Source organism: Plecotus auritus, assembly GCF_963455305.1.
Source record: "Plecotus auritus genome assembly, chromosome: 7".
Lineage (NCBI taxonomy): Eukaryota > Metazoa > Chordata > Mammalia > Chiroptera > Vespertilionidae > Plecotus > Plecotus auritus.
The window spans coordinates 91,363,622-91,377,149 of record NC_137774.1 but is presented as its reverse complement, the minus strand read 5'-3'; the positions used below and the strand labels follow the sequence as shown (position 1 = coordinate 91,377,149).

The 13,528-nt window shown below is 40.2% G+C and overlaps 1 protein-coding gene across 1 annotated transcript in view; it reads right to left on the bottom strand.

Annotated features, from left to right (window-relative positions):
- The window catches only part of BAZ1B (bromodomain adjacent to zinc finger domain 1B), an 82,600-nt gene that overhangs the window by 7,562 nt on the left and 61,510 nt on the right, over window positions 1-13,528 (bottom strand). Inside the window, exons 12-15 of the mRNA XM_080681796.1 lie at window positions 13,172-13,349; window positions 10,415-10,597; window positions 1,361-1,508; window positions 163-310 (exon numbers count right to left, since the gene is read on the bottom strand). Coding sequence (XP_080537922.1) covers window positions 163-310; window positions 1,361-1,508; window positions 10,415-10,597; window positions 13,172-13,349 — 657 coding nt within the window. The remainder of the gene's footprint in view (window positions 1-162; window positions 311-1,360; window positions 1,509-10,414; window positions 10,598-13,171; window positions 13,350-13,528) is intronic.

The window sequence follows — 13,528 nt, the reverse complement described above, 5'->3', positions numbered from 1 at the left end:
ATTAAATCAGAGCCCATTGAGTTCCTATTATACCTTAAATGATCAGGCTCCATATCCAATAGATGGACTTAAATTAAAGCTCCTCAAAGTCATTTAGTTTGAATAACTGAAGCCTAATTATAAGAGCTATTTATTCATTTGTTTTTAAAGAAGAATTCTCACCTGCCACGGGAGTTGCGCCTGGCAGTAGCAGGCTGGCAAGCTGGGCATTGCCACTCACCATCTGGTACTTCATAGAGGGCCGGCCTCAGACAAAACAGGTGGAAGGCTTTATTACACTCATCACACAAGATCAGTTTGTCATCCTCACCTGCAAGAAGATAAACTTGTATGGCATTGTTGGGAACATGTCAACAGTCAAGGAGTTGGAAGAAAGAGCCATTCACCCTCAATTAACACTATAGAAGGAACAAACATTCTAGTACAATGCTACTACATATTTTTTTTAAATGCAGTCATTTTCTGAAAAGAAATGTAGCACATATTAGTCTGTAAGTAATTTAGGGCTTACGTCTCCTGATTTATATCCCAAAATCTACCCAGGGCTAGGACAGGACACTTAACATTTACTAAGAGGCAACAAAAAACAGTGATAGCAGGAAATTTTGCTGCTCCTTTCCCACTAAGAAATAAATCCCCTATTAAGTATTATATTTTCTGCCCTTCTTCCTTCTGGACCCCCTAAACACCTCCCAACTCATATCTGGTATGACTCTCTTAAAACACTTAAGTTTCCCTACATTTGAAAATACACTGAACCAACATAACATGGTCATTTCCCCTCTCCAACCTTCATTCTAAATCAGTTCTTAGAGCAACTGTTTTAGGCAATTAAATTCTAGCCAAATTCACAAAAGAACTTTAGCCACTGAAAAGTGAATCACTGAGGGAGGCTTTTAGTCATGAAATTCCTTTTATACCCATGGACTTTGAGAGCTTCAGCATTAAACGATTCCCAAATGACTTGCTGTGTAGAATTCTTGCTGGAAAACCCAAAACTTGAGTATTCTTCACAATGTACAATACAAGTACTGCCCTCTGGTGGTAGCACCTGTACTACTTCACAGATGACTAAAATTCAGAGACAATAAGATTAAAATGTTTAGGTTAACTAATTTTCTTCTCTGTATAAAATTTAAAGATTGGAGAGCAACTGCTCTAAATGTATACTCAATATTGGGGAACCAAGGGCCTACTCTGATTTCAGATTAGCATTTTATCGTAAAACTCCAGCAGGTAATATCTCCCACCACATTTAAAAGCTATGTATGCAAAACTCTTTAGGGGAGAAAAGATCTGGGTTAACAAGTCACAGTTCCTGATACATTCAAATAAGCAGTACTGACCTAAATATACCTACCTTTCTTTCGACAAACTTTGCACCTAGCATTTTCTGCTGACATATCCCACTTGATACAGGCATCAAGCATCCCAAGTAGAACATGCATTCTGGAAAAGGTCTGAGCTTCACGGATGGCTGTCTTCCATTTTTCCAGAGCAGATGCAACCTAAACAGAGACCAAATCAGGCCAGTATTACTACAGGGACCTCAAAGACATGGATTTTTCAAATAATACTGACAGAGTATACAGTGAAAGAGGACTAGGAATAGGTAAATACCAGAGAATTCTGAGTACATTTACCTCCTATAGCTCCTCCTGTCTAACTCATTTATAAATCTTACAGAAGAAATCAAGGCTCTAAAGAGGGGGTGCAAATACTTGCCAAAGGTCACATAAAATAATTAAGGGAGGGAAATAACTGGAGACACATCTCTTCTAATGAAAACCACTTAAAGATTCAGTGTCATTTAAAAGCAGGAACACTTGTATTGTGTAAACCGCTAAGTATGCAATAATGTCACATAGCTGATAAAACTTTGGCTAACAAGATGAGCAGTTTCTGCATTAACACGTGCCACAACCCTAAATAATATTGATGAAACATTCTACAACCCTTAAAAAGTATGGAAGTACCGGGTGGCTCAGTTGGTTAGAGCGCTGTCCCAATACACCAAGGTTGCAGGTTTGATCTTCAGTCAGGGCACATAAAAGAATCAACTAATGAATGCTTAAATAAGTGGAACAAATCAATGTTTTTCTTTCTCTGTACCTTCCTCTCTCTCTAAAATCAATCAATAAAAAACAAAATATGAAGTATTGATACAACATATTCCTTTCAACACTATCACCAACTTCTAAGTTAAGTGAAAATTTAAAGTCCCAGAAGTTAGCCTGACTTCATTCTGGGCAGTTAATCTCTGCATATTGCCTTCTCCATGATCATAAAATGCAAATTAAATTAGAATCAGCCAAGCAAAACATACGATGGTGGAAAATATAATCAGCAATTTTGATGATAAACACAACTCTCTTTCCTATGGTCGAGCATCTACCTGAACAAATGCTAATGTGGGGGGGGGTATCATTCTCAGATAGTCAGAAAATACAACAGAGATGGTCAAGGTAAAGCTTAGGCAATTCAGCAGAAGCTGAGAGACTAGGTTATCTTAGTATCCTCAACCTTGTGGAGGTCATATTGCTCAACTGTCATGACTGAACTAAGTGGATTAGCAATCCCTGCTACTTTTACACCTTGGGCTAGCTCTAGCTAACTGACAACACTACTGCTGGATTTCACTGCCCTGCCTTAGGCAAAGAGGTCTATTTTAAGGAATATAGTCTTCCTCCTATAGGAGAGTCCAGTTATCCTGGAAAGCCATAGGCTTTAAAATAGCTGCCAAGGGACAAAGATAGTTGAGCCACTTCTGAAGATGTGGTGTGAGGGAGAGAAAATAATGTTGTCCTTTTTCTTTCCTACAGAAATAAAGAACCACAGAGCACTTCACAGGTATACATTTATAAATAACAAGGATTACTTAAACACACCAAAAAAATCTATTTAAGAGGCTGCTAAAGTTCTAGGGGAAACTGACTCATTCCTTATTCCAATCTCCAACTGCAGATATTTCAACATCTGCCTTCGAAATACTGTACAGCACAATTTCCTTCCTTCCCTCTTCAGAGCTCCTCAGTAAAACATGGGGTCCATTATGACAGCTGCTGGTTTTCTCCCCTGTTGTAATGGAGAGCTAACATATAGTACCACAGACTTTTCTTTAAAAGAGTGCTATTGAAAACAGATAGAAAATGGCTAAAATGGGCTTTGCTGTCCTCTAGTGGATAGTCAGATGCACACTGCATTCAAGAAAATGTCTTAGCATATAGTTAGGCTTTTTTACTTCCTTAAGTTATTGCTTATAAATTATAAATTTGAGTACTCAATAGCTCATTTGGCCTCTAAATTAAAAAACTGAGCCCTAGCTGGTTTGGCTCAGTGGATAGGAGTGTCAGCCTGCAGACTGAAAGGTCACAGATTCGATTCTGGTCAAGGGCATTATAGCTTGGTTGCAGGCTGGTAAGGGTGTGTGTAGGAGACAACCAATCAATGTGTCTCTCTCACACTGATGTTTCTGTCTCTCCCCTTCATTTCGACTCTCCCTAAAAATCGCTATAAAAATATCCTCCAGTGAGGATTAACAAAAACACTGCTAGGGATCTTGGAAATAATCTTAATTTTAGAACATTCATCATCCCCAAAAGAAACCTTGTACCCATTAGCATTCATTCCCCATTCCCTACGTTACCCCATCACATATACCCAGCCGCTAAGTAAACATTAATCTACTTGTGGTCTATAGATTTGTCTAATTCTGGACATTTCATATAACATCTGGCCTTCTATGACTCGTTTCTTTACTGAGAATGCTTTCTAGGTTCATCCACATCATAGCATGTATCAGTACTTCATTCCATTTTAATTGCCGAATAATATCCATTGTATGGATATATCATACTTTATCCATTAATCAGTTGATAAACATTTGAGTCGTTTCAATTTTTTGGCTATTCTGAATAATGTTGCTATGAACTGTTTGTGCACATTTAGGTAATATTCATTTATTATTTTTCGTGGAAAGAAATCTTACCCAAGTTCTCACAGCAATTTAGGGCCAATTTATCCAAATCCAATGCTCTTGGCATTATACATACAAATCATCAGTGTCCTATTATATCCACTGAGTTATCCATCTAGACCAGCCTAGACTACAACCAGCCTCTTAATTTTGAGGGCAAAAACATTAGGCACTCAAGATTTGAAAGAGCATCCTGGTCTTCTCCCACTGCACAAAATTCTAAACAGTCTAGTACATTAAAAAACAAAACAAGCCCTGACCGGTTTGGGCTCAGTGAATAGAGCGTCAGCCTGGGGACTGAAAGGTCCCAGGTTCGATTCCAGTCACGGGCATGTACCTTGGTTGCAGGCACATCCCCCAGGGGGGTGTGCAGGAGACACATCCCCAGTGGGGGGTGTGCAGGAGGCAGCTGATAGATGTTTCTCTCTCATCGATGTTTCTAACTCTTTATCCCTCTCCCTTCCTCTCTGTAAAAAATCAATAAAATACATATTTTTAAAAAAACAACCCTATCATGGTCAAAACAGTGTGAGATTTTTTTTGTTTTGTTTTGTTTTAAAATGTTTTTACTGACTTCACAGAAAGGAAGAAGTGATAGAAACCAATGAGAGAGAAACATTGACTGGCTGCCTCCTGCACATCCCTCTACAGGGGATCAAGCATGAAACCTGGGCATGTGCCCTGACTGGGAATCAAACCTGCGACCTCCTGGTGCATGGGATGATGCCCAAACAACTGAACCACACTGGCCAGGCAAAACAGTGTTTTTAAAAACAGATCAAGAGCAGCAAAATATAAATTTTGACATTCAACGCATCCAGTAAATACTCTCTGATGAAAATTTCAAATTCTCTAGCATGTTTAAATAAAGTTGGTCCCTAGATAGAAGTGAGTATAACAGAATCAAGAAGAAGCCAGTTTACATGCAAGTCCCACCACCTAACAGTAAAAAGGCAGTGTATCTTGGCAAAAATATAATGAGGCTTCACACCATATTCTTCCACAAAGAATGTATAAAGTGTAAAAACAGATAATCAGGTTGTCAGGACAAAAGGAGCCAAACTAAGCAGAGAGCCTAACAGAATCCAGGATTTTGCCAAATTATACCATGTCTTTCCCATTTAGTACAAGAAAATGAAATAAACATTGAATATTCAAAGTCAGTAACTATTGCCGAAACCGGTTTGGCTCAGTGGATAGAGCGTCGGCCTGCGGACTCAAGGGTCCCGGGTTCGATTCCGGTCAAGGGCATGTACCTTGGTTGCGGGCACATCCCCAGTGGGAGGTGTGCAGGAGGCAGCTGATCGATGTTTCTCTCTCATCGATGTTTCTAGCTCTCTATCCCTTTCCCTTCCTCTCTGTAAAATATCAATAAAATATATTAAAAAAAAAAAGTCAGTAACTATTACAAAAAATATATTTGAGAGATAACCTACTTTTATAATAAGGAAACTGAAGCCCAGATTAGAGACTGATATTAGCTCATGCAACAACCTAGTGCCAACTAAAAAAACCCTGACCCATGCTAAGTGGAAACCGTCAAAGCAAAGGACGTGGAAAATTTCGGAGCTGTGTCAAAATGGACCTTTGGTGGGGAACTGAAGGACATAATGCCATTTTAATGGAGAACATTGTTGAACTACTCAGTAGGCAACCTAATTGATTTTCCATGAAACGCTTCCATGCTTTCCATTTGTGTACTATGTGTCTGGGCCCCAAGGTTAAACCTGCAAAGTGCTCATATTTTCTTCCCCAGTCAAGCTAAGAATAAAGTCTCATATGACAAGCTAAGAAGAGGTTACTTCACCATGGGGTTGAGCACTAAAAATAAGAAAATATATAAGAAATCTACATCTAGTTCTCAATAAGAAAACATTACAGGTAAATAAATAGCAAAGAAAGATCATATCAAGAAAGAGACTCTTCTGTATAAAACTGAGTAGTATTCAGCAAAGGAGACTATTAACTATCTAATGTCTTAGACTTCATCTAGGTGACCTGGAGGCCATATAATCATTAAAAAGAACACAAGAAGATGAGAACTAATCCTAGTACGATAATGACATGTATGTGAAGTCTCTAAGCCTAAGTCACAAATTAATTGTTAAACCTTTATTTAACTGAGTCTTAGTTCTCTGTTCTGCTTACCCTCTTCCCCAAAATGATCACATACTGGTATCACCCTTGGCCCAGGAAGAAACTTAGGGGGTACATAACAACTGTGTTCAAATATCTGAGGAGCTTTAGACAGTAGACTTATTCTATGTAAACTGAGAGGGCAGCTGTAAATGACAAGAAGGCCAAGTTCAGCCTATGCACCCTTCCATCTGATTAACTCCAATTTATTCTTCAAAACCTAGCTGATATGTTCTTCTCCTCTGGGAAGTCCTCTCTAATTTGCCCCCAGGTATCCCTGGTGATTCCAGTACTGCTCTTTCTATCATCAGTACTTGTAACACTACTATAACCATCTCTCATACTCAAAAGGAGTTCCTTGAGGGCACAGACTTCTGGCTTTTACTCATCATTGTAACCTGTAGACTTACCACAGTGACTGACACTAGGCAAGCACTTATCAGTTGTTTATGAAACAAAAGAAGGGAGAAAAAGGGAAATCAAAAATAGGGGAAAGTATGCTACTGGATAATGCCTGGGACTTCTTTAATGTACTCTTTTAAAATTCTTACATAATTTTAAGCAGAAATCTAATACACAAAGCAGACAAAGACAGCTGCTGATTATTCTAATAAAGAAAAAACAGGATGGGTGAAAAAGGTGAGAGAATTAAGCAAAACAAAACAAAACAAACAAAAAAAAAAACAAGAAAACCTCAGACACAGACAACAATACTAGAATATAGTGATTACCAGAGGGAAAAGGGGGTGGGAGAGGTAGAACAGAATATAGGTGTAGGGGGAAATAAATAGTGATGGAAGAAGATTTGGGGCCCTAGCCAGTTTGGCTTAATCGACAGAGTCAACCTTTGGACTGAAAGGTCCCAGGTTTAATTCTGGTCAAGGGCACATGCCCGGGTTGTGGGCTTGATCCTCAGTGGGGAGTGTGCAGGAGGCAGCTGATCGATGATTCTCTCTCATCATTGATGTTTCTCTCTCTCTCTCCCTTCCTCTCTGAAATTAATTTAAAAAATATATATATATCCTATCTAATAAAGAGGGAATATGCTAATTGACCATCACTCCATCACAAAGATGGCTGCACCCACAGCTGAGGCCATGCCCTCCCCCATCCCTGTGGGGATTGACAGGGGACCTCAGGCCCTGTCCCTCGCTCCAGTGCCAGGCCAGGGGACCTGAGGTCACATCCCCCGCCCAGCGGGGCTTGATGGGGCACCTCAAGGTGCGCTTCCCGTCCTGGTGCTGGGCTAGGGGACCTCAGGCTGCTCTCCCCACCCCAGTGCCAGCACCAGGCCAGGGGACCTCAGGCCACGCCCCCCCACCAGGTGGGGCTTGACAGGGGACTTCAGGCCATGGCCCCCATCCCAGCACCAGGCCGGGGGACCTCAGACCACACCCCCCGCCTGGCCGGGCTTGACAGGGGACTTTAGGCTGCGCCCCCTACCCCAGCACCGGGCCAGGGGACCTGAGGCTGTGCCCCCCTGCCTGGCTGGGCTTGACAGGGGACCTCAAGGTGGGTCGGGGGAACTCAGGCCGTGCCCCCACCCAGCAGGGCTTGACGGGGGATCTGAGGCTGCGGGCCGGGGAACCTGAGGCTGTGCCCCCCTGCCTGGCGGGGCTTGACAGGGGATCTCAGGCCATGTCCCCCACCTGGCGGGGCTTGATGGAGGACCTCAAGGCACGCCCCCCACCCCGGTCTGGGCTGGGGGACCTCAGGCCACACCCCCCCCTTCCTGGTGCCGGGCCAGGGGACCTGAGGCTACACCCCCTGCCCCGCAGGGCTTGACAAGGGTGGGACTGGCTGGGTCTGGATCTAGCCCAATGTGAGGGGCCGGCCGGGTCTGGTTCTCAAGCGATTTTGAGGTGCATGTGGGTGGGCGGGGACTTGACTCTGGGTCCCGTGGTGTGCCCCAGACTCTGACAGGAGGAAGGTTTTCATATACATTTTACTAATTTTCTTTCATCTCTGACACTTCTATTATAGAGAAAGTGCAAATAGCAATATTAAATTATTTCCTCTAATTAATTCCCTCTTAATGTGCACGAATTTCGTGCACCGGGTCACTAGTATATATATATTAAAAAAGACTTGGGGAGATGAACACATAAGACAATACAGAGATGATGTATAATTTGTTAACTCCAATACATTCAATTAAAAATATAAAAATTATTAAATGATTAAAAATGTGTGTTTTTTAAAAGAAAAACCAGAGATATCATCTTAATTTCTTCATTAGTAAGAAGAAATTAAGATGTTAGAAAAATGAACATTTACATGGACTCATAGGAAGGGGGGACAGTTGTTCAGGATATGCTGATGAGTGAAAAACTGCAGAACATTATGCAAAGGATTCCATTCTATAAAATTCGACAAAACCACAACCTTGTATGTATATAGAGAAAACATCAAACTATTAAAGAGTGATATTCTTGGGCAGTAAAATTAGGAGTTGTTTCACATTTTACTTACCTCTCACTTTTTACTTACAATGAACGTGCTACTTTTAAAATTAAAAAACAAGAGAACTGGATACATACATGCAAAAACATTAACTTGGATTCTTACCTTTTACTGTCTATAAAAATTAACTAAAAAAGAAAACAGGGAAATGCTTCATGATACTGAATTTGGCAGTGATTTCTTATATAGGACAGCAAAAGCAGAGACAACAATAGAAAAAATAGATGTTGCACATTAAAATTTAAAACTTTTGTGCATCAAAAGATATTATCAATGGAAAAAAAGGGCAGCTCATGAAATAGGAGGATATATTTGCAAATCATATATCCAGAATATATAAAGAACCCATACAGTCCAGCTTGTGTGGCTCAGTGGTTGAGCGTCAACCCATGAACCAAGGAGTTTCTGGTTCTAATCCCTGGTCAGGGCACATGCTGAGGTTGTGGGCTCAATCCCCAATAGGAGGAATGCAGGAAGCAGCCGATCGATGTGTCTCATTGATGTTTCTCTCTACCCCTCTCCTTTCCTCTCTCTCTAAAATCAATAAAAACATTAAAAAAAAAAAGCCATACAATTGGACAACAAACACCCAAACAACCCAATTATAAAATAGCCAAAGGACTGGATAGACATTTGCCCAATGATAAGACAAATGGCCAATAAGCACATAAAAACATGGTCAACATCAGTAATCACTAGGGAAATACAAATAAAATCAAATCCACAAGATACCACTTCATACCCTGGGTTACTATGTCAAAGAAACAGAACATTACAAATGTTGGCAAAGATGTGGGAAACTGGAACCCTCATGCATTACTGGTAGGAGGATGAAATGGTACACCCATTATGGAAGACATTATGGCAGTTCTTTAAGAAATTATATAGAATTCCTATACAATCCAACAATTCTATTTCTGGGTCTATACTCTAAAGAATTGAAAGTAAGAACTAGAACAGATATTTGTACACCCATGTTCATAGCAGCATTATTCACAATAGCCAAAAGGTGGAAGTTACCCAAGTGTCCATCCATGGACAAATAAACAAAATGTGGTATTATATATGTACACCAGAACATTACTGATTTAAAAAGGAAGAAAATTCTGCCACATATTATAATGTGGGTGAACTTTGAAGACATTCTGCTAAATAAGTGAGTCACAAAAGGACAAATATTCTTATGACTATACTTATATGAGGTACCTATAGTAATCAAATATACTAGTATAGACATAGAAAGAAAATGGTGGTTGCCAGGGGTTGGGGTGGGGTGGGGTATAAAATGGGTAGTTTAGTGTTTGCAATGAATAGTTTCAGTTCAGGAAGATGAAAACTTCTGGAGATCGATGATGATAACAGTTAAAGAACAATATGAATATGCTTAATGACACGTAAAAAATAGTTAAGTTAAATTGTAAATTGCCTGTTATATGTATTTTACCACAAATTTTTTTCATTTTTACTTTTTTAACTGAATTTATTGGGGTGACACTGGTTAACAAAACTATGTAGGTTTCAGGTGCACAATTCTACAACACATCATCTGTACACTGTATTGTCTATTTTACCACAATTCTTAAAAATTTAAAAACCATTACCACCTTTTAAAAAAAGGAATCAGCTCTGGGAAAGGGGAAGGGGGCATTCTGACCCATTACCCAGTCCTAGAGATAGGGCTGTGTTCCACAGAGGAGTTTGAAAACCACAAACTTCAGTAAAAGTGACAAAAATGGCTCAGGGAGTAGTGATTACAGTAGCTAAAAATCATAGGTTTAGACTATTTAAAACCAAATCACTTTACACAATCATAAAATTACATCTTCATTAACTAGATACCTTTGCTTCCTCTGCCATTTTTTTCTCTTCATCCATCTCTTCAGTTTTTGATGAATCTTCACTCTGAAGTTTTCTTCTCTTTTGCTTGGGAGCCATGAAGCCTTGGAGAAATTTCTTTATGACACTGGCTTGAAGGGCAATTACACACTCACCAAAATCCTTCAGTTTCTCCAAAGAGATCACCTACAGGAATTGATTTAAAAACCAGGTTAAGAGAAAGGTTGAAAGATGAAAGGAGACTATCCTTGATTACATTCAAATCAACCTAGACACCAATGGATCACATAACATTAGTTTAACGGGGTTCTCAGTTCAATGGATGGCTTATGCATTTAAAAGTAGCTGACTACTTCCATTTCCCCAGTGAAGGGATCCACAAAATGCTGAAACTAGTTTTACTTAAGTTATCAACTCAATTCTTTCGCTCAGTAAACTGAGTGCCTATTATGTGCAAACCATAGTCCAAAGGCAAAGAAAAACTAGGAAGGAAAATTAAAGTTGTCTGACCTACTAGCTTACAAGCTATAAACTAAGTAATATGCTTTACATACTTGACTTCATCTAAGCCTCACATTTTTTTTTTTATGAATGAGGAAATAGAAGCTAAATCATCTGGACCCAAATCATGTTCTTAAATACCAAACACTACTTTCTTTAGTCATGCAAGATACACAATTAAAAGATGCCATTTTATAACCACAAAGAGAAACAAACAAGAATGATGATAACCCAATGCTAGTACGGTATGGTCTGACACAAAGTAGGCACTTGGTAAATATATGCTAAATAAATAAAAGAGTAAATGTAATATTTGAAAATGGCGAAGTTATTTTGGGTTGAATAATTCTTTAAAAAAATTTAAAAACATAAAGATATTTAAATTCTTTTCCCTAGGAAATGTACCAAGAATTCATAAACAGATTAAAAAGAAAAAGTAGCATATAAGATGCATTTATAATTTGCTAATTCTAATAGCAAAGAAAATGAAATACAAACTCTGACGGTAGATTTAAAATAGTATTAATTCCATGGGTTATTATGACCTTGAAGTGATAGAAAAGCTAAAAGGAAAAAAAAAACTAAAATAGAAAGTGTTTATAAATTAGGACAAAGGGCGTTTCTGAGAAAGATGTAATTGCTCATAAAAATTATACAACAATTACACTTGAAACTACTATAATATTGTATGTCAACTGTAATTGAAAAAAATTTAAAAATGATACAACAAAAATACACATGCTATAATGCACATAAATAATTTGAAAGGACCCACAAATATTTTTTAGAGTTAATATGGACTTTATTATTTAAAATCAGTAAAAAATATTTTATAATAATTGATGGATAGTATTCTCCAATCTAACAGCATGAGCACTGCCCAATATATGCATAACTCTCCTGAGTTAATCTAGTGTAAAGAATGCATAAAATCAGCCCTAGCCAGTTTGGCTCAGTGGATAGAGCATCAGCCTATGGATCGAAGGGTCCTGGGTTCAATTCTGGTCAAGAGCACCCGCCTGGGTTGTGGGCTCAATCCCCAATAAGGGGGGGGAGGAATGTAGGAAATGGCCAATTGATGATTTTCATCATTGATGTTTCTATCTCTCTCTCTCCCTCTCCTTTCCTCTTGAAATCAATAAAAATACATTAAAAAAAATGCATAAAATCAGAGCACAACAAATATATTTCAGACCTTAAAGCACAGGCATCACATGCTAATAAACATCCTATCTAATAAGAGTAATATGCAAATTGACTTGTCACTCCAACACACAAGATGGCTGCCCCCATGTGGACACAAGATGGCTGCTGCAAGATGGCCAGCAGGGGAGGGCAGTTAGGGGTGACCAGGCCGGCAGAGGAGGGAAGTTTGGGGGCAACCGGGCCTGCAGGGAGGGCAGTTGGGGGGGACCCAGGCCTGCAGGGGAGAGCAGTTGGGAGGGACCAGGCCTGCAAAGGAGGGCAGTTTGGGGGGACCCAGGCCAGCAGGGGAGAGCAGTTAGGGGCGATGAGGCTGGCAGGGGAGGGCAGTTAGGGGTGACCAGGCCTGCAGGGGAGGGCAGTTAGGGGTGATCAGGCCAGCAGGGGAGGGCAGTTAGGGGTGACCAGGCCGGCAGGGGAGGGCAGTTAGGGGCAATCGGGCTGGCAGGGGAGCAGTTAGGCATCAATCAGGCTGGCAGGGGAGTGGCTAGGGGGTGATCAAGCTGGCAGGCAGAAGTGGTTAGGGGCAATCGGGAAGGCAGGCAGGTGAGCACTTGGGAGCCAGCAGTCCTGGACTGTGAGAGGGATGTCCAACTGCCCGTTTCGGACATCCCTCTCACAATCCAGGACTGCTGGGGTCGGGCCAAAACAGGCAGTCGGACATCCCTCGAGGGGTCCCAGATTGGAGAGGGTGTAGGCAGGGCTGAGGGACACACCCTCCCGCCCCATGCATGAATTTCGTGCACAGGGCCTCTAGTATTAAATGATGTTACAGGGCTATGGCTCCAGGACTAATTTTCATTCAACTTAATAGAAAACCTCTTTTTGAACAAAGGCTCTGAGCCAACTCTTACGATTTTTGGGGATACCAGCAAAAGATGACAAAGGAAAAATATCATATGTATATAGAGAATTTTCAGTTCCACATGTCTTTCAAGATAAACCCAAACATGATTTTCAGGATTACCAGGGAAGTCAACAACAGTATCAGGGGACAATTCCAACTTGGGTTTTCATGAGTAACATATTTCAAAGGGTGTTTTCATATGTTCTTACTCGTGCTTCAAATTCCGATGTTTCTTCCACATAACCAAGACCTCCCTTTTGTAACCTTGTTGCAACTTCAATGAGATCACTACGAAGAAAGTTTAAGAGCTCCTGGTTGCCATCACAGGATTTTAGGCCCAAATTTGGCTTCCGGGCCAGGTGAATAGAATGAACAATGTCCTGGTACCTAGAAAAGTTGGGGTAAGCAGGAGGGAAAATAAAAAAACTTTTGAAGATGGTTCATAAATTTCAATTACTTGAATAACATGTTTTATTTCTATAAGACATCTTTAGATTTTTCATCTCTCCTTGGTAATTTTTAGTAGTCTCATGTTTCTTGCACAAAATTTCAAATTTCTCTTATTC